At 27.5% G+C, this 19,608-nt stretch overlaps 3 protein-coding genes across 3 annotated transcripts; 1 reads left to right on the top strand and 2 right to left on the bottom strand.

Annotated features, from left to right (window-relative positions):
• The first annotated feature begins 4,039 nt into the window (after positions 1-4,039).
• On the top strand, positions 4,040-6,051 carry LOC124912873 (protein SRG1-like). Its single transcript, XM_047453511.1, has 4 exons — positions 4,040-4,291; positions 5,004-5,251; positions 5,369-5,696; positions 5,769-6,051. Exons 1-4 carry the CDS (start codon positions 4,040-4,042, stop codon positions 6,012-6,014), a joined length of 1,074 nt encoding a protein of 357 aa, XP_047309467.1. The 3' UTR covers positions 6,015-6,051.
• A 2,104-nt stretch (positions 6,052-8,155) lies between these two features.
• LOC124912395 (monothiol glutaredoxin-S2-like) lies at positions 8,156-8,782 on the bottom strand. The gene has a single exon (XM_047453009.1). It carries the CDS (start codon positions 8,713-8,715, stop codon positions 8,407-8,409), a length of 309 nt encoding a protein of 102 aa, XP_047308965.1. The 5' UTR covers positions 8,716-8,782; the 3' UTR covers positions 8,156-8,406.
• Positions 8,783-12,372: 3,590 nt separating this feature from the next.
• Positions 12,373-14,943, bottom strand: LOC124912872. Its single transcript, XM_047453510.1, has 2 exons — positions 14,808-14,943; positions 12,373-12,866 (listed from the first exon to the last, which is right to left on the bottom strand). The coding sequence occupies exons 1-2, from the start codon at positions 14,941-14,943 to the stop codon at positions 12,373-12,375; spliced, it is 630 nt and encodes a 209-aa protein (XP_047309466.1).
• Positions 14,944-19,608: the final 4,665 nt, after the last annotated feature.

Here is a 19,608-nt window from a genome sequence, read left to right as displayed (position 1 = left end):
ATTATCCACTCTACTTTAGAGATGTATTCCTAGACAAAAAATTTTAATAAAAAGAATTGGCACAAATAAGGATATTAACTAAAAAAATTATAAATAAACTTTTCAATAGTCCTATATATATTTTGTAGATAAATAAAATTGTTAGAGTCAGATATTAAATTGAAGTAATAATTTAAGAGTTTATTAATATAAAATTTTATTTTATTTTAATTTACTTTTTTAATCATTGTTATACTTAGAGAATTTAAAATTTAAAATTAAGGAGAACAAAAAGTTTCAATTCATAAAGTAAATAAAGATTGGGCAGGACTGTAATTTTAATAAGATATGAAGACATAATTTGTGCCTTTTCAATAGTTATTGTTACACGAAAATAACAATAGGTGGTAGAGATGATTTTGAGAAAAATATAAAAAAATTTAAAAGTATTAATATATAATGATAAAATAAAAAATAATAATTTAATAAAAATATATTTTAATATTTTGATTAATAAATTGATTAATATGAGAAGAAATTCAAGAAATAACATTGGTTTATATGTTTGATTTTTTTTTTAATAAAATAGTATTTTTTTTAAAAATTTATAAAATATGTCTTGATGATATTTTGAAATTAATTATAAAAAGTAATTAATTTTGATCAAGTTGTAAATAATTTATTAGATTTAAAATAATTAAATCAAAATTTAATTAAAGAAAATTTAAATTAATTTAAAAAATAATTAATTTAAATCTATAAAATTATACGTTTATAAACGTATTTTTGATTAGAGCTCTTTTAGGTTCGATGTTTGATGATGCTCGGGAGATGGCTTTTGCGTTATATCATTCGTACCCATTAAAACAGTTTTTATTTTATAAAGTCTTGGTTTTTGAAAATTGTTTTTTATTACGCTTTATTTAACCAACTATTCTTCAAAACCTAGATATGCACACGTTTTTCTTGTACTTAAAATAATAAAAACAATATTTAAATGCTGGTACTTAAGACTGATGTCGACGATTAGTGAAGAATGTACCTAAAAAATATCAGTTTTAGGATATTAAGATCTAAAAATAAATCAAAAACAGGTTCTCAAAATATTTTTTGTGAAAATATACTAAAAATATTTTAAAATCATTTTCTATATTTTTTTAATTTTAAAAAAATGGTTTTGGGTTCAAAATTATAAAAGTAATTTTAAAATTTAAACCAAACAGGCCTGACCGACCCTCTCGTTCTTGGGTGCGATTTCCCTCGGTCATAGGCTAAAACCTTCGGTCCTAGGTCAGGATCCCTCAGTCGGGGTGTTGGTTCTTTGGTCGGGGTGCGAAAGTCCTCAGTCATAAGCTAACTCTAGCTTAGACATAGGCTAAAATTTCATCGGTCCTAGGCTAACATTGGGATAACTTTCCTCGGTCCTAGGTGCAATGAGCTCTCGGCCCAAGTTAGCCTTGTGCTAACTTTACTTGGTCTCAAGAACATCAAACTAGATGTTTGATGTTTTTGATTGTGGTTTCGATCTTTTGATCCAAGGGCATGAGAAGCTTCATATGGTCCTAATGATCATTTATAATATCACCATGATGTGTTATTGATCGGGATGAGGTCCCATTTAACTCAAACAATTTTGAGATTAAAAAAATAGGTTTTTGATTTTTATGACTTAATGAAGCGTAATGAGCTTGTCAATAGCTTCTTTATGCTTCATAGTTGAATAAAAAACTAGAACATAAAACATTGACTTTTCGTTTTAACCATTTCAAGAACTAAATTTTTTGTTTTTATAAAAAAATTAGTTATTGATCAAACATGATCGGGATGACTTGAAATTAGTTTTAATATGTTCTTAAGATCATTAAAAACACGCTGGGAATCTTTCTAGGTTGTTGTTCTTGAGCAGAAACCCAATTTTGAAAAAAAATCAAAATTAAATTTTGGTATTTCTGATTTAGGTTGATTGATTCAGTTTGCTTCAATAGAAAGCTTATAAATAATCATAGGATCGTTTTCCAATCAAAAAATTAGATAATCAAGTAGTATATGAAACTAGTCAAACTAAATTGTATTTTTTTTTGGTAATTCGAATTACAATGTGACTGAAAGCTTACATGTAGTTGAAGAACACTCCTTAACTCTTTTAGAAACTTTCTAAATGCATGGATTAGAACCTTACATCCTTATACGAAATTTTTGAAATTTCAAAAAAGCTTGAAGATCATCCATGGTGGATTTTTGTTTGGGCTTGATTATTAGGTGGAGAGTGAATTGGATTTCGTCAAAAGACCATTACTGGTATTTTATTTGATCTCCAGCCAATTGTCTGTATATGCAATGATACTACCTCAAAGGGTAGGGAAATGATCACGGGTGACCATTTCACCTTTTGAACAAAGTCAAAAGGTGAAGAAACGACAAAGTTCCATCTTTGAAAAATCAAAGATGGAAGCTTGTTCTTATCTGGTTCGTCGTCGTGAGGAAGAAGACAAGACAGGCGAAACATTGTCGTTTCGGGCAAATAATCGAACGCAGGACATTTTGTCCGTGTTTCGTTGGCAATGGACGATCCGCACGCGTTTGGTTTGACGTCGTTGGAGGTGTCCGTCTGCCAACCTGCTACTGTGCGGAAGCGCCTTTCTTCTGTTGCAGCGGGATACGCGGTCGGTTGATGGGCGTTGGATGATAAGTTAGCGCCCACCCAATGGTTGTGAGGTCTGTTGCACTAATCTCTTCGGATTTTGATTACAGTAGATTCTGGCCATTTTTTCAGTCTTAGACCTTGTTTGAAATTTATTTTTTTTCAATCCCTTTTTGCTCCATTTTTAACATATAAAATATTTTTTTTAATAAATAAGACATTTTTTTTGTATACATAAATATATTTTTTAATAAATAATTTTTGGGATATAATGGATACAACTTTTATCATAAATTATTTATTTTAATTCCCCTTAATTTTCTTAAAATTAATTTGAAATAAAATAAGTATAACATTTATCCCAAATTATTTTATTAGTCATTATCTTAATTAATTATGATTTAATTATTACAATAATTAATCCAATTATTTATTTAATCATTTTTTGGCCTTAATCTCAATTATTTTGATTTTATTTATTAAAAATAATTTATAAATTGTGTAGGTAAAATTTTAATACTTACTGAAAATATACTTTTTGGATTTGGATTAATTTAAATAACCCAAAGAATAATTTTACTTATTTTGTTTCCACAACTGCTAATTAAAAAAAGGTGTTGTATATTTAGTATGAGTAAACTTGGTATAGGGGATGATGTGTCACTTTTTAATTGGACTGAAAATTTGAAAATTTTTCCTCCTATTAAATTTTTAATCAATTTAGAAAGTAACACCTCATTTTTTTCCGCTCTCTATCATTACTCATTTAGTATTATAGAAATATACAAATATATTATTAACACTAGTTTTTATTAATATAATCCTGTTTATATTTAAAGATATATAGTTATGAAAAGATTTTTGGGAAAATAGCTATGAAAAGATTTACCACATTAGAAAGAAGAATAATGTATTAAATGTTATATATTAAATTAAATAAGATTATAAGTCTAATATATTAATATAATAATAATAATATTATTATCATAATATTATGATAACATAATATAATATTATGATATTAATAATCCTGTTTATATTTACAGATATATATATAGTTATGAAAAGATTTGCCAGGTTAGAAAGAAGGATAATTTATTAAATGTTATATACTGAATTAAGTAAGACAAGTCTAATATATTAATATAATAGTAATATTATCATAATATTATGATAACATAATATAATATTTTATAAATATATTATAATATTTATGTTAACCTACTAAGTATAAATGCTAGTATGAAAAGGAAAAAAAATTACTATTAATATCTATCTATAAACATTAATTTAATTTAAAGCTTAACTTATATATATATATATATATATATATATATATGTCTCAAATATTTTAATATCAATTAAATCAAAATATTGATTCCTATAAATAGGAACTTAGGAAAGCTGATTGTTATACTCATGGCTCATACAATCAAGGTTGGATACATCCATGATGTCCAAGAACTTGGGAACTCGAAAAAAACTGCTATTCCCGAAAGATTTGTGAAGGACATCGACGAAAGACAATCGCTCAAAAATGTTAACACTTCTCTTTCAACTTCTATACCTATTATCGACTTATCGAAGCTTCTGATGAAGGTTAACAAAGATGAATTTGACATCGAGCTCTTGAAGCTTGTGGCTTCATGTGAAGAATGGGGTTTCTTCCAGGTATGTGTATATAAATTAATTATTTCATTAAGAAATTTATACAACTATTCGGATAAAGATAAATTTTATTGATTTTTAAACGATCAGATTATATTTAAGTTCATTTTATTCAATTAATTTATTCTTAACTTACTAAGTAGCTAGCTTAAGTTGCAAATTGGTTTATTAGATATCAAATGTTAGAGGTTCGATTCTTATTTAGAACGTCTTTAAGATAAAGAAAACGGCATATTAGTTTCGTACAATAAAAAAAAAATTGAGCTGAATAATTATAAATTAAATGATATGATTAAATTTAAGTTAACCATAGTATGCTTTCATTAACATTTTTTTGTCAAGATTTCCTCATTAATTCATGATCTTTTAAGTTCATTGTACAAATTTAATGTTATAATTGATTTTATTCATATAGGGACATTAATAATGAAGGATGAACTAAGTAAGTTTATAGACATCAATCTTTAAGCCTATTTATAATTAAGTAATTAATTAGTTGTTTTTACCAATTTATAATTACCCTATATGTATTTTACCCTTAAAAAACCCATTATAATTTGTTAACATATATTGAAAAAATCTCAACTATGCAATTATTCATTTTATAGGTAGAAGAAATCTAGCTAGATATAGGTGCCCGCGTTTGAAATGGTCTTGATATGAAAACTAGATCTCATAATATTATGATTTTTTATTTATAAACAAATGTTTGAAGGTGGTAAACCATGGGATTGACCTCGAATTGTTGGATAACTTTGAGAAAGTGGTGATGGATTTCTTTAAACTACCTTTGGAGGAAAAGAAAAAGTATCCCATGTTGCCGGGTACAATTCAAGGTTATGGTCAAGCTTTCGTCTTCTCCGAGGAGCAAAAGCTCGATTGGTGCAACATGTTTGCCCTCGGAGTGATCCCTGATTCTATCCGTCAGCCACATTTGTGGCCGCATGAGCCTGTCACATTTTGGTATTATTTTTTTTCAAACTATTACAATACAAGTCATGATATTAGTTGTCAATTTATAAGAAATGAAAGAAATTATTATGTGTATATGTATGTAATATTTTTTTTCTTTTTATTTAGCGAAACGTTAGAGGAATACTCGAAGGAAGTGAGGAAGATGATTCAAAAGTTGTTGGGATTTATCGCCATGAGTCTCGGATTGAATGAGGACACCTTTGAGAAGATGTTTGGCGAGTCCGTCCAAGCTGTTAGGTTAAACTACTACCCACCATGTCCTAGGCCTGACCTAGTCATGGGTCTAACCGCTCATTCTGATGGGAGTGCCCTTACCGTTCTACAATTAAGGAAGGATGACCCTCTAGGGCTCCAAATACTCAAAGACAACAAGTGGGTGCCAGTTCACTATGTTCCGGGCGCTCTTGTCATCAATGTTGGTGACACCATTGAAGTAAGCACATTTTTCATTTTTATTTATTTTATTTTCTATCATTTGTTTCATTCTTGTAACAATTTTTTTTAGGTGCTAAGCAACGGGAAATACAAAAGTGTGGAGCATAGAGCGGTGGCAAACGAGGAAAGGGACAGGCTGTCACTTGTGACTTTCTACGCTCCAAGCTACGATATGGAACTAGGGCCGGTGGAGGAGCTTGTGAATGAGAGCATGCCTGCAAAGTATAAGAGGTACAACCATGGTGAATATAGCAAGAACTATGTTACTAGCAAATTGGAAGGAAAGAAGTCACTTGATTTTGCCAAGATCAAATAAATCATGCAAGTTAAGTTATGTGGGAACTAGGGTTTATTGTTCTTCTCTTATTTTAAGTAAATACTTGTTTTATGTCATCATTGTGAATTCAAGAAATTGATTGGTTATGATGATGATGATGTTCAAATGACTTGAATTATTGTCTTATAAATAATGCAAGTTAATTAAGTTATGTGGGAGCTAAGGTTAATATATAACATATTTAAATTTAAAAATACTTCAAATTTAGCACAATTAATTAGTACATAATGTGGGACTTGCTAATAAATATCTAACACTCTAAGTAGGTGTCCAATATATAAATTAAGGAGTCTAGAATTATATAATAGAAAGATTGAACTATTTAAGAATAAAAATTACAGCCGAACATATTTCCTTAGAAATCTAGACCGGTGTATATTTCTTTGTCGCTCCTTATAAACCAATATGCCAATTCCCACGAACCCAACAACGACAAAAGCTGCAATAACAATCCCCGCTATTTGTCCATTGTTCAAGTCCTTTGAAGTGCTTCCCTGTCTCGATTTCAATACATTTTCAGTATCGTCATCATCTTTTTTAGGATTTATAGATGGTGGCACGGGTTCAGGTTGCTGCGGTTGGGGTTGGTTAGGGCTGGGACATGGCGCAAGTCCATATAAATCCAAAGCGGACGAAGTGACAAATTTATGAGAATTTACTAGTAAAAGCAGAAGAACAAAAATGGTTGATCTAAGGAATGTAGTCATTGCTAAGGAAACTATAAACTTTCTTAATGTTTGATCATCAATTGTAGATGATCATTTATATGTAATGTTCTTGGGGAACAATATTTTTTGTTTCTAAATGGTTGTTTTTAATGCTTGGAAAATCCGTCTAAAAAAAGAAAAGATAGAGAGGTTCAAGACAAATGACATTCGGCCAAATTTCATAATATTTATCATCCATTGTTAATTAATTGCATAAGAAGTAACACCTTAATTATTTTATAATACTTACTTTACTTAATTGGAATATTAAATGATAACTAGAGGAATTTTTATTATTAGTTTGAATTCAAACTTTAATTTATTATTATTAATATTATATATATATATATATGATACTTTAGACAATTGCTTTTTTAAGATGGAGATGCTATTTAACGTAAAAAGTACCTCCAAAATGTTTGTAAAACTTTCATGTCTGTTGTTGTTGTTTATAGAGATTCTTATTTCTCTTTAAGATAGTGGTTGGAAGTTACAATCAGATTGGCGTTGAGACGAATTAAGCGACTGTCTAGAGGGTCATCACTCGTAGGGGTGTTTAATATTTGGTCTGAATCGAATATCCGATTGAATTCAAATTCACCGAATCTGAATAAACCGAATTCAATTTTCGAACTGATGAACATCCCTAATCCTTCATAGACCACCAACCCTCTTTGCAAAATTCTAAATAATAAATATTTTTTTTTTTTTAATTTTGAATATAAGGACTGAAACTCTCTATTAAGACAATTAACTAACTGTATTATTTTTTTATATACTATAAAGTTATAATACTATATATTTCAAAATTTCTTAAAAAATACAATATATATATATATATTTAATTTAAAGTAAATTATAATACCTAAACTATACCGATAGGGCCGATATATACTAATGACATTGATGCGACACTGATCGACGGTCTAAACAAATGACTCACCCAATCATTTTCATAGTAATTTTATTTATTCGATCATATTATCTCCTTAGTAGAGGATTATCTCGGTTTTCCCTACTTAACTTAGAGTAGAGGAGGAGGTTATGACTTATTGACTTAACACTAATATTAATATTATTTAAGTTTTTTTTATAAAAAAATAGCACTTTTTACAAAATCAACTCCACTCAACATTATTCCAATAATATGGATTTATTATAATAAATACATACAGAACAAGGCCTAAGACGATTCTTAATTAATTATATTTATTATTATTTATGTACGTCGTTTAATTAGAAGAGTCTTATAAGTAACTCGGAAGATTTGTTGTCGCCTTGCTGGTTCATGATGTTCCTGGCTCCTCTCGTATAGAAGAATTATCGATGAAAATTAATGAAACATTTACTTAAAATTTGATGGATCTGAAACATCTAAAAGTTTGTTTTTAAGTATAACTTGTAAACATGAACAATAATAATAATTTTAATATGATAATGTATAGTATATATCTCAATCAAAAACTTTCAAGAGATTACAAAATTATCTCATGGAATAAAAAAAAAGTGATAACAACCGTTATTTCAGTTAGATAACTGGCATCCACATAACGAAACCAGATTGTCTTTATTAATTAACTAAAACGGCATGGACATTAATTAAGTAACACTATATTTATTAATAATTATGATTATTTATAAAAGTGATATATTTGATTTAGAGTTTAGACCCAAAGGGCACCAGCGCGTTTAAGCATGGGGATTAAGGAAAGCTCGAGATGGAGACTCATGACCTTACTGGCGCCCCCGACAAGTTCTCCTCCGATGAACACTGCCGGATATGGCGGATCGCATCCGAGGTGAGACAGCGCCTTTTCGATCTCCTGACCACCTTGAATCTCGTCGAGCTCATGAACAATCGGGTTCACACCAAAGTCGGAGAAGAGTTTCTTCACGCTGTATGACATGCAACAACTGCTCTTGCTGAATATCACCACCGGCCTTTCTGCCGCCATCTTTGTTACTCTTTCCATTGTAGCTAGCTTCTAGGGTTTATGCTTGAAGTTGATCGAGAGAAAGAAAGAGAGAGTATTATGTATTATTATGTGATGTGATATTGAAGATTGAGCAATATGTTTGTTTATATAGGAAATGGAATGGCAGTAGTGATGATGATTTGAGTACTTAGTTAGATCTCTCAAGTAGTTTTAGAGAGGAGGCAAGGAGAATGTTCTATGAGATATTTGAGGTGGACCACAATATCATCAATAACCTATAAAAGCTAGGGCTTGTAAAAAAACCAGAATATTTTCGTTAATATAAGAGAACGCGCACACAATATTTATGATGAAACATTTAAACCAATCGATCAGATCAAAGAAAGTTTAGTAAACATTATGATTTAGTTGTCACAAGTTAAACACAAATATCTTTGAAGTCAACATCAAACTCTAAAATCTTATAAAAGGGTGGAGGAACGGGGTGGACTTAAGGGCGGATTTATGTACAAGTCTATTCGGGCTGCAGCTCGGGTAGCCAAAAACATTTTGTATGTAAATAACATTAACGACGAGAAAATAAGGCAGTTAGGTAATTAAGCATTCTTTTTACAAAATAAATAAATAAAGGACAATCAATATCTGTCTAGATCTCTCTAGCAATGTGGGCATCTGGTGGGATGGAGAAAGAAGATGAATTTATCCAATTGGGACCGGACCATATTTATTTTCCAAGAATTTACAGGATTATTCTTAGCCTAAAAGCATAAACACAAATAAAAAGATTCTTGTAACATGAACTATTGATTAATTAAATCAAGAAACAAAACAACATAGATGGAATAAGGAGAAGATATTCGATCTCTTCTAATGATTTTGAGTAACATTTATAGCACTTGTTAGTTAATTAGAGAATCTTTTAACATATTTTTTATCAATTGAAAATTATTTAAACAAATAATAAATCTAAAAGATTAAGACTTTGACCAATATTGAGATTTTAGTTAATTTGTGACCAATTATGTTATAACTTAGTTTATAATTATGATTCTGTGTTTTATCATGAGATCATAAGCATATATGCAACTTTTACGTACATTGATCATGATGCATGGATTAATAAGAAAATTAAAACAGTCAGCTTACCTTTTCAAAAAATAAAATTTTGGAAATATTTTTAAGGATATATTTATAAATGACCCGCCCCCAATTGTTTGTCTAGTGTCCATAAGTGAGTCCCAAAGGCTGGTTATATGATAACTGATAATGCATGCATGCTAAACGTTAAAAACATCTACTTTTGGGGGGAATAAGAATAAAGAAGATTACAAGGGCGGTTCCTGACATCTCCACTAATTAACCAACGGGGATGATCATCAATGATCGATGATCCATGATCAATGATCGATGATCAATGATCGATGATGATCCAAGGTACGCAACACATGTACGAACCCATTATTCTCATCTCTATATGGTTTTTTTTCCGAGAATTATAGTAGATCGAACTAGCATCACACCTCATAGTTATGGTCTCGCTTAAACTCAAAACGCTTTCAATATGGTTTGTTTGATATATATAGTTTTTTCATTTTTACTTAAAACTCAACTATTTTTTTTTCTCTAATAACTCTATTTATCTATTAAATATTAAAATTATCCTTTATTAACTCAAAAAAATAAAAAATAAAAGAGAAAATCAAAATATAGTGATACTTTGATATATTAACTCAAAATTTGGTTTTTTAAAAAAAAAAATTATCAAACAAGGTTTTAAAAAAGAAAATTGAAAAAAAAAATCAAAAATACCATGTCCTCAAACAAGGCATATCTTTATATATTAGGGTTTATTCTATACACCTTTCAAATGATACAGGGAGGTCACAGACTAGGAAGGCTAGGAAATGCTGAAATAAAAAAACAATTACAGAGTGGCATGATATTTAATTTTCTAATTATTTTTTATTCTCGTAAATAAAAAAAAAAGATAAAACTCACTTTCATTTATATGTAAAAAGTGATAGTTCATCACAAAATTATTTCATTGAGATTCGCATACACCCAAAATGTTATAACTTAGTATAACTCAAGAATTCAAAATTACGGGTATAAATTAGTTTTACTTAAATAATAATACTAAATTTATAGTTTAAAAAATTATATTGAAAACTTATAACTTAGCATAACTCAAGAATTCAAAATCATGGGTGATCATGAGTTAGAGTCTTTTTGAACTCATAAATTGCATTTAGGAACTAATAAAAAAATTATTCTTACAATTAGCTTGAAAGAAAATTAGAATTAGTTTAAAGAAAATGAAAGAAAATTATAGAGGATAGTGAATCAATGTAGGACTTCTTTTTGGTAATTAAATTGAAAAAATATTAAGAAATTAATAGTTACATATGTCACATTTCAAAATAAAAATAAATAACAAATTTTGATGGACTTAAATTAGTCCATAATCACACTAATTAATCTCATAGGTTGATCAAATCATAATCAAACATTGTTCAATCCATGGACATACAAATGTTTGAAATTAATTAAATCCTTCAATATATCTTTAATTAATTGAAGATTAATTAACATAGTTCATTTAATGACTAGTACTAGGGTTATTAATTTGTTATATAAAAGTTTTTAAATAAAAATAATAATGTGGCATAGAATTAATTCCCTAAAAGAAGCACAATCCTTGCAACATAGTGCATGTATGATTCCTTATCCTAGACATATATATATATATATGATCATGATAATACAATTGACATTAATTAGGGTACGTACAACACGTGCATGCATTGAGACCTTTTTTATAAAGAGATTCAATTTTGATTTATATCGATTTGTATATATGCATGTCTTTTATTTATTTGTAATTTTTTTTTTCACAAATTATTAAGGCATATATATTCTTGAAATGAAATATTCTGATTTTGTACGGTATCATATATGTATAATTAGTGGCCTTGAAATTTCTAGCAAGTATATATTGAATTTGATATTCTTCATCCACTTTTAGTTTAAAGTTGTTTTAAATAAACTTGAATGGGTGAGAGGGAATAATAATAATAATTAACATTTTATTTGAAATTGAAAACAAGTGTAGTAACCGTGTATGCAAAGTGAGCTATTTTTGACATGTCTATTCATAAATCTAGAATTTCTTGGGTGTATTTATGTATTTTAAGTAGGAATATTTTTATTTTCGATCTTATAAAGATTTTTTTTTTTTTTTTTGTAAAACACGGCGTAACGTTAATTGAATAAAAAGTCATAAAAGGACAAAATAATTACATGAGTTCAAAGAAAATCGGAGTAAAAACAAACTAAATAAAGGACAATAAAAAATTAGAGATAACAAATGACAAATTAAATTGATAATTAAAGTGCAATAAAATCAGTGGTGATAGTGACTTTTTCGTAAGCGATGTTCCAATTTTGACAAATTAACCAATTCTTCTCACCTGTGGGCCGGGAATGTGCCTCCACGTTCGGATGAGAGAGTTGTCGTCGGTGATAATATTGTTCCAGACTGTGTCTGCATTATTGCGGACTCCTGAGAAGACTCTAGCGTTCCTCTCCATCCAAATGTGATAAACAAATAATGTTGGCAAAAAAACACTTGAAGGTATTGAAGCTGAAGTCGTTGCCCTTGGTCTTTGTGATGGTGAGGTCCTTGATGTCGGTTCATTCGTTTGGGAAGTTGAGGAGGCTCATTGATGCGAAGAATCTGCGCCAAAGCAAGGAGGCGAAAGGGCAGTTCCAAATGAGGTGTTCAATGGTCTCCTCATGTCCCAAGTAAAGGAGGCAATTAGGATCCGAGATGCTCATGTACTTTTTGATCCGATCACGAGTATTGAGTCTCTCGCGAAAGGAGAGCCATAAAATGAATTGGTGTTTGGGGATCACTTTGGTAGACCACATTAAATGGGACCATGGAACAATGTTCCCATGATCACGAACACAATCCCAAGATGCCCCTGAGTCGAACTTATCATTGTTCTCAACACTCCAAACACGAGTATCCTCATGGTTATTCATATGATAGGATGAAAGTGCGTCAAGAACTCTCGCACCTTCTGGAATAGTCCTAAGAAGGTCATTCCAATCGCCGCTAGCTCTTGACTTGTTGAACTGCGGCCAATTGACATTTCCACCTGATTTGATCGATGGAGAAGACACTATTATGAATGATCGGTCTTATAGAGATTCTTTACCCAAGCAAAATATTAATAATGCAATCAAATTATGAAATAACTCAATAAGGTAGCTAAATTGACAAAAAAAAAATAGTTTATAAGAGTTAAATGTCACAAATAATGTAATGTCTATTAAGGTTATAATGCTAAGGTTATATGCTAGCATTCTATATTATATAAAATAAAATATAATTTATTACAAATTCAATAAAATAGTATTACAAGTAATACAATATAGCATACAAAATATAATCAAATTAAAATATTTTATAACTACTAAAATTAATGTTAATTTAATATTTTTCTTAGAGAAAAAATTTGTCTTTTCTTTTTATATGATTATTTGACAGCTTACATTTTAAAAATCACAATGCATTAATTTTAAAAAAATGAAATTGAGGGATTTCATATAAGTTGAATTTATTATATATTGGTTTACATATTGATTGACAATTCAAATTAATATAATCAAATTGAATTTGAGGGTATTTAATTTTTAAACAAGTACCAAGGCTGTGGGCTAATTTGAATATAATTTAAAAGTTTGGAGCTATTTTAATGTTGACCGAATTAGCCCGTGGAACACGGAATCATCCAATTTAGTTATTAAAAAATATCAATTTAGATATTTGTTTATATATTAGTTTTTTTTTAAATAATTAATATTTATATCACATTCTAAAATATATGTGCGTGAAATTATTTAATTTATTAATTAAAATATTATTATTTATTTTATTTTAATATTTTTATTAATAATTTTAACTTTTATTTATGTTTAAACGATTTTATCAATTTTAATATACATGAACTATTTTAAAACTAAATAAGTTAAAAAAATAATTATTTTATAAAACAATATTTTTTTAAAAATTTTATAAAAATTCTCAGGTATCCAAAATCAAACAATCTCTAAGTGGCTACTCACTTTTTAATCAAAAATTAATTTTCAAATCAAAATTAATTTTTTTTAAAGAGCTAATCCCTTAATTACGCCCTCACTTTTTGGATGGACGATTTAGGCCATTTTTTGGGGAACGGTTAAAACCATTTCATTAAAATCCCAAAAGTGGGAGAGTCAAGAATCAAAGTCAAGGGAAATAGAATTGCAACAAACGTGTTCAAGTGCGCCTTTGGAGCAGTGGTGTATAACATTTGGCAAGAACAGAATGCAATGGTATATGACAGAACCCGCATTAGCATTGACGAGTTATGGAAATATATTGTATCGGATTGCAACGCCCTCGCAGGAACGTGGAGAAGAATTTCAAGCACGGAGCAGAACTGGAATATCTGTAGGAACTGAAATTTACTGTTTTTTAAACTCACTAGAATTGAAAGCATTGTAAACAGATAATTCATTTACGTTTTTAGCTTTTTAGCTTTTATTCAGAATGTTACGACTTCAAAATCATTCTAGGCCTGTCTAAAATGATCTCTTAAACTCGTGGTTTTTTTTCCCGTTTTTGGGAATTTTTAATGAAATGACGCTAAATCGTTTTTCCCCTCCAAAAAAAAAAATCAAAGTTAGACAAGTCTTAGCTAGGATTATAAGATGACAATCAAACGACCCTAAAGAACCTGATTAGTAGCAATCAATATACTTAGGCCATATTACAATCAAATTAAGGGGATAATTGCTCAAAATTGAAATCATATTAATTTTGAAGGAAGAATTTAAAATATAAAAAACAAATCATTGAAAGGCCAATTAATTTGGCTTCTAACTTAAATGATAACTCATATTTGATGTCATTCAATCTCTTCAAATACAATATTTTATTCAATAACATCTATGATATTGCAAAAATACAACTTTGATCCAGCTTATAGTTTGTGACATACCTTCTAAACTATTATAACAACTTCGCAATCAATCACCAAGAATTGAAGCGGAAAGGAATAACAATGATCATCAAATACATCGATATACCACAAACCGCCTTGATCTTGGTTGTGGAACACAAATTAGCATCATCACGAGAACCAAAACCACTATCATGAAGAAACTCATTAGATCGAAATCATCTGAATCCGAGGAACAACATGTCTTTCCCATATGACCTGCCGATGAATCGATCAAAGGTTCTAACTAGCAAGCTGCAAATTAAGAAGTTGAATGTTTAGATGATTTCCTTATATATGCATGTTTGTAACCAGACAAATAATTAATAATTGTTTTACATAGGACTTAATTGACTTTAGTTGGTACACCATTAAACAAGTTCACAATGTATATACCAAGTCATTGAGTGGACCAACTAATTAATGGACCTGGGTTGACTTTGAAATTTCTTCACAATGAAATTACCTAGATCTTCTAAGAATATTAATTATTGTGTTTTCATGTCCATATATAACAATAATAATAGTTAATTTTTAATAAATAAATAAATACCTAACACTCATTCTTGTGTCAATTTTCTTAATTTCTAAGAAGACTCTTAGTAATTTCCAAGTAATTGTTAAGCTAGTCAAATCATTGAAATAATGTGTTTAAATTATAATTATCACTTAAAGTAAAAAATAAAAATAAATAAGACCCATTCAAAATGGCAACAAATTTGATGACCTAATTAATGACACCACTTAATTTATCAATGTTCTAATTGTGAAAGACATTGAGTTATTAGTCTCTACATGCATCTTTGATATTATTATTTTTACTTTTGTGCTTAATCTATGTATCACTTTTAAAATAAAATAAAAAGTATTTAATTTTGTTATGGTTATACATTATGTATTAGTTATCAGTTAGATAAATTTGAAATAGTAAAAGTAATTTTTAAGAAATAAAGATTAAAATATCTCAAATGATACCCAAAATATATATTATAAATTAATATGAGATAGAAAATATGAAATATCCATTCTTATGACAATACTAATTAACCCATATGCTAACGTCCATAAAAATCTTTGTTTATAAATTGCACTTACAAAAAGAAAATTATAATAATTAACAGCAAACCAAAATTTTAAAGTAATTTTCTTTAGAAATAAAGATTAATAGATTTTTGCAGTAATTGAAACCATATTAAAAATTAGAAGTTTTAAATATATACCATATCTTTATTATTTGTGAAATTGTTTGGCACTTTCCCTATATATTTATATGATGCGAAAACATTTTTTTTATATTAATAATACTAATAAATACTTACATATTTGAAATTGATTGAATAGCTTGTATTAATAACACACATTAAATTGGTAGACTTTTGCTACAAGTACAAATAAGGAATTACCTGGACTTTAACATGAACGTGAGTACATTAAATTTTGACAGAAAAAAAATCAAATATTTGATAAAAAAAAAAAAAAATTTATCATAAAATTGTGATTTTCATTCCCTCTTCTAACCTAGCGACAATAAAATATGAATAACTTCAACTGCATTGAGAAGTCTTAAGTTCGAGTTTGTCAGGCGACAAATTTTACGTGATTAAAAGTGTCTGCGAGATATGTGTTTAAACCTTAGAGCCATGTATGTTTATATATATATATATATATGTTTATATATATATATATATATATATATATATATATATATATATATATATATATATATATATATATATATATATATATATATTTAGTAGAAAGAGTGGGCTAAATATAGTCAAACAAACTCGAGCATGCTTAAGGTCCACAGCCTAAGTCTACAGGCAGATAAGTCAGTAAAATAATATTTATATAAAAAATAATAAGAATATTTTAATACATTAATTAATTATTTGAATTGACAGAATAAATAAATAAATTGATTAACTGTTGGGTTTAAATATCAAATAAGTTTTGCCAACTGATTCCTGGCCCATTGTATTTATCAATTTCAACAGGGCCCTTCCCAGCCCAGCCCATCTCAGCACAGCCCAGACCAGTTTAGATCTGAATTATGAAAGGCTAGATCTAAATAATTATATTATACTTGTTTCTTAATTTTCAATCTTAGTGATAGTCTATTATTAAATTTTAATTGAAGTTAAATAATTAACTATTAACTATATTCAAGATTTTTTTTTTTAACACTAATTTAAGACGTTCGTAACTATTATTGAACAGCTACTAACATGAGTGACTAAATTTATATATTTTGTTATAATATTATTAGATTTTAATAGTAAAAATGATCAAACACTCATAAAATTGTATTATAAAATCTAAAATTTAAATGATATTAATCCAACTTAATATTTAATCACAATTGTATTATTTAAAAATAATAATATAAAATATTATCAATCGTGTATATATATATATATATATATATATATATATATATATATATATATATATATATATATATATATATATATATGAGATTGAGTATCTTTATTTCAAACTTATAAATTATTTAATGAAAATTAAAAAAAAAAAATCTTCACTATTTGATAATAATGATGAAAATAAAAATCAATATTATGTGAATTTTTGTTAAGATAATGTAATGTTATATATTTCATTAAATATAGTTTATAATATTGCTACATAAAGTTTTATTCAAAATCATATGATTTTAATATATAACTAAATTAATATTTTTATATTGATTCTAACTTAATTGGTTGCATTTGTGTATCAAAACATATGTAAAGTTTGAATAGTTAACTAAAAACAACCTACTAAATTTGATAGAATATGATTTATTTATTTTTATTGAAAATAATATTTTTTTTAGTATTATTGTACTATATCTCTAGTAATGATAATAATAACCCTACAAATATAATATTTGTCATCAAACTTGTTTAATTACAATTACTAATGCTTAGTCTTGACCACACAAAAGTGAATAAACACAAGTTTAAATGTATTATAACTTATATTAAATGAATTGCATACACGATATCTTAATTAGAAAAAGTGTGTGGTCAATGGAAAACAAATTCAATAAATAATGTGAGCCATAAATATATTTATACTTGGAAGTATGTTTGGTTTTTTTTTTCAATTTTTTATTTTTTTTATGAACTGAAATTGGCCTCTAGTTTTTTTTTTCCTTTAAGTCACATTTGGCTGTCTTGCTATATATATAAACATGTGGTGGATATATGACAAGCTGATATTAGTATTAAGTTGTTACTTTTATAATAATTGATTAATATTTATTTATAATAATTTAAATTTTTATATATGATTTTGTTAGAGGATGAAACCATTTCATATATATATTAAGTGAAGATGTTCAATTATACAGCTTGAATTTTGTTGGTGATGAAAACACTTGTTGTTGAGTCATGTTTCATTGATTGAAAACTTATTGCAAATAAAAAAAATAATTGTTTTATTTCAAATCTAGTTGAACATGGCATGTGTAACAATGTTGTGAATGACACTCTATAAAATTATCAATAATTAGATACCCATCATCATATCACACATAATGGTCATATTATAATAATTATTATTATTATAGTGATGGGATATACAAAATAAAGTGTATCTACCAAAATTATTTTATATACTAGATTATGATTTTGAATTCCAATAATTTCTCTTATTTAATTATTATTAGTTTTTTTAAAAACACAAAAAAATACTAGGTCAAACAAAGCTCTTTTGACCTTTCCTTTTTCTTTCTTTTTTATCTTTGCTTTTTCCCTTTTTATAAGAGATTCTTATCTACCTAATGTTGGCCTTCTATGCACATTTGGAGGAAAAATTTGTGTGAGACAGATATTTGAATTTTTTTTTGGTGGGGGGAGGGTTATGAAAAAAAAAAATATGAGGAGGGATAGAGAGAGGATTTGTTGAGGAAATGACTTGGCATCACCTCCTTCATTTCATTGGTTGAAAAATGTAAAAATTTGAGGAAAAAGAGAAAAAAGAGAAATTATTTGATTTTTTCAGCGAATAAGATTATGCCAAGTCATTCCCTCACCAAATTTCCTTACCAAATTTCCTCACCTAATCCTTTCTCAAAAAATATATACATTTTTTCTTTTTAATATTTTAATAAATAAAAAGAAAAATTATATGAATGAAATTATAATTGAGTTTTAAGTAAAATTCTTTGAAAAAAACCCAAAACATAGAGATCAAACAAGGCCTAGCTTAAGCTTGAGAGAATCAAAATCTGGCAACCCCATATTCATATTTTGTCTGGCTGCCGTGGATATGACTCAGCAATCTTCTCATTATTATTATTTTATCTTATCCACTTGCTCAATATATTATAATCTATTTTTTTTTATAAATAGCAAAAATTTATTTTCTTCTTATTAAGAACGATTTCTTAAAAGTTAATGAATTAATCATTTATTTATTATTTTTGTTTTAGAATATACTAGCTAAATAACTTATTAAAATTTAAAAAAAATATATTCTTATCATAAATTATCGTTTTATTTAAAGAATTTTATCATTTTTAATATACATAAACAATTTTTAAAAAACAGTTAAAACCTTCTAAAATCTTCATATTTATTATAATAAATTTATATTTATAAGAGATATAATAGAGGTAACAAATGTGTCAATCGGAATTTATATAAAAATTTGATGTATAAATTCAAATTTTTATATTAGAATTATGAGAAATGATTAGATAAGGGAATTTGGTGAGGGAATGACTCTTATTTGTTAAAAAATCAAATAATTTCTCTCTTTTCTCTTTTTCATCCCACTTTTAAATTTTCCAATCATGATGTCAAGTCATTCCCTCACCAAATTCTCTCATCAAATTCTCTCTTTATCCCTCCTCTAAAATTATAAGCAAGTA

Source organism: Impatiens glandulifera, chromosome 8 (genome assembly GCF_907164915.1).
Source record: "Impatiens glandulifera chromosome 8, dImpGla2.1, whole genome shotgun sequence".
NCBI classification, from domain to species: domain Eukaryota; kingdom Viridiplantae; phylum Streptophyta; class Magnoliopsida; order Ericales; family Balsaminaceae; genus Impatiens; species Impatiens glandulifera.
This window is presented reverse-complemented; position numbering and strand designations above follow the sequence as displayed.

Coding starts and splice junctions, on each gene's coding strand:
- LOC124912873 (XM_047453511.1), top strand. CDS start 4,040: ATGGCTCATACAATCAAGGTTGGATACATCCATGATGTCCAAGAACTT. Junction 4,292..5,003: donor AAGAATGGGGTTTCTTCCAG/GTATGTGTATAT, acceptor AAATGTTTGAAG/GTGGTAAACCATGGGATTGA. Junction 5,252..5,368: donor CATGAGCCTGTCACATTTTG/GTATTATTTTTT, acceptor CTTTTTATTTAG/CGAAACGTTAGAGGAATACT.
- LOC124912872 (XM_047453510.1), bottom strand. CDS start 14,943: ATGGGAAAGACATGTTGTTCCTCGGATTCAGATGATTTCGATCTAATG. Junction 12,867..14,807: donor GCGGTTTGTGGTATATCGAT/GTATTTGATGAT, acceptor CATTCATAATAG/TGTCTTCTCCATCGATCAAA.
- LOC124912395 (XM_047453009.1), bottom strand. CDS start 8,715: ATGGAAAGAGTAACAAAGATGGCGGCAGAAAGGCCGGTGGTGATATTC.